This window comes from Lolium rigidum, chromosome 2 (assembly GCF_022539505.1).
Source record: "Lolium rigidum isolate FL_2022 chromosome 2, APGP_CSIRO_Lrig_0.1, whole genome shotgun sequence".
NCBI lineage: Eukaryota > Viridiplantae > Streptophyta > Magnoliopsida > Poales > Poaceae > Lolium > Lolium rigidum.
Window position 1 is genome coordinate 16,327,933 of NC_061509.1, and position 2,477 is coordinate 16,330,409.

Sequence of the window (2,477 nt, forward strand, 5' to 3'; positions counted from 1 at the left end):
TTGAGCTTGAGTCGCTAATCCCTCCATCTGGGTACCAACATTCTGGCCATAAATCAAGGTCAGTGCTCTCCATATTCTGGTGGATGTATGTTTCTCTAGTTTATACTCTTGTTCTTTAAAGGTAACATACTAGCTAGCTATCACAGATTGGTTCGATATTCCAGAGCAGCAGACGGATAAATGCATTTCCTGGTATGAAATTGTTACATCGTTATTTTTGCAGTCGCATGGCAATGCTGATCACCAGTACAAAAACAAACTATGGCAGCTTTCCAGGTATGATGAGTTCTCCCAGAAACATGGAACAATTAACTTTCTACATTACAAAATTGGGACAGAAAAGCACCATAATTCATAAATACAAACAGAATAAGCCTGCTATTTACAACTTTACAGGAGAGAATCCCCAACAGAAGAAGCACTACTGCGAAAAGCAGGCTTACCACTTTGCAGTTCATAGGCTTGGTTTCGACAATGGCAGTGGGAAGCCAAAGTAGGAGTGAACACGAGTGGGGAAATTATAGTATGTTGCTCTACAGACCTGCTTAAGTTCAAAAGTCTTGACATCCAGAGAAAAAAATTCAACATCCTTATCGAAGCCCAACACGAACCTGTGTAAAGTATCATCCCACTGAGCTCTTCCAACACAACGAAGAAATAAGAATCCCTCAGTTGCACCCACTGTGGAATAAAGACATCCGCGAGGCAAGGCTATGACATTTTTCTGCAGCCACTCGCTGGAAGATCCACCGATGTTTTGTTGAGTGGTATGATAGAGATGAAATGAGGTAGGTTCTTCAACACCAACGAGAGTAAACATCTCAAGGGCTCCTTCTGAACCCTCAACGACGGTGGACATGCATACGCTCTGTCGAGGCTGATTTGTAAGCTGCGGATGGTCCGCGAGAACATCGACGGCGGAAAACTTCATTGTGCCCGTGTCCAGCACGAGCAACTTCAACTTGTCGCACCAAAGAGATGTCCAGTAGAAGCAGCCACGCAAGTAGTTGAAACGGTACATCCGTTTCCAAGAGGGCTCAACTGTGCCCAAAGATCTCCAGCTGGGAGATGCAGCAATATGCCATTGTCCAGTGACTGAAGAGAAGACGAACGCCACCAGCTTGATTTTGTAGTACGCTGTGCAGATCACCTTGAACGAGGTCTCATCCTCATCCCCATCATCGCCAATGGGAGCGAGCATAGGCTCGAATTCAAGAAGGCGATCCTGCTGGACTGTCATTTTCTTGGGTATGGGTGGGAGCAGCACGTATCTCCGAGACAAGGGATCGCACACCGCCAGGCGTGTGAAGACAGAACTGATTCCGAACTGGTGGCCGCAGTCGCCGCACTCGAGGAGGACGCGGCCGTCGCGGGCGTCACGGGGACACCAGGGACTGAGCGGTCCATCGTTGGGCTTGGGGACGAAGGAGTAGGAGAAGTCTGCGGCGTCTGCGAAGGCACGGGCAAGCGGGGCGGAGGGATGGGGTTCCCCGGCGGGGTGGAAGCCACCTTTGTCGGCGATGAATCCCAGGAGTGGCGGCGGGTGGAGTTTGTGGAAGCGGCGCAGGAAGGGGCGCGCGGTGATGATGCGGCGGAAGGAGGCGCAGGCGGTGGAGGCGCGGGCGATCGCGGCCGCGGTCGGCAGGCGGATGAATATCTCTTCTAGGATCTCGTCGGCGAGGTGCGGCGCCGGCGGGGCCATGGCGGGCGGGGCCGCCGGGGTGGAGAGCAAGCTGGGGATTGAGAGATTGGGATTGGGATTCTCTTTTCAGGTCGTTGTGGACCGGGGTGTAAACGGAGTATATTTTTTTATCATATTTTTTATGGATCCGAATGCGGGTTACGTCGGATTGCGGATATAGCGCGAATTCAAAGCGAACTCGGATCAAAAGCAGATATCAATAATATACACATCTATAATGAGAAATATGATTCTTTTTAGTAAAAAGGAGATGGAAAAAACCGCTAAAACTCATGTCATTTGAATCGAATAATTATCGAGAGAAAGGATTCCGTGGCAAGCCCATTCTAACTTCTAACATTTCCTACGTGCTACTCCGTCTGTTTATAAACTTATATTTCAAAATAGTGGGAGTATTTTCTTTGTCTCCTCTTGGTTTCTTTTTCAAACCATCCAGGAGGCAGGCCAAGACGAAGACTCAATCTATTCAAACCCTGAAGTTTAGGGTTGCACATGTGTCACCTCTCGCGGCAAAATTCACCGAAGTAAGTTCATCGAGGACACAACTGATCAAGCTAGATGATGTGATGTCTTGCACGAACAAGATAGAAGCAAGAAATGCACCACTCGACTCAGCCATTGTTGGAGCGGGAATGGTGCGTACCATCACGGAGTGTGGTGAAATGGACGACCTATCCTCTCTCCCAACTAAGATTTAACCTTAAACAGTTTCTCATGCTTGCTAGGCAGGGCTACTGCCGGTGCCAAGGTACTAGGAGAAAGCAGCCCCGCGAAG

General features: G+C 49.2%; 1 protein-coding gene across 1 annotated transcript; it reads right to left on the bottom strand.

The window, feature by feature from the left end:
* Window positions 1–454: 454 nt before the first annotated feature.
* LOC124689259 lies at window positions 455–1,702 on the bottom strand. The gene has a single exon (XM_047222815.1). It carries the CDS (start codon window positions 1,700–1,702, stop codon window positions 455–457), a length of 1,248 nt encoding a protein of 415 aa, XP_047078771.1.
* Window positions 1,703–2,477: the final 775 nt, after the last annotated feature.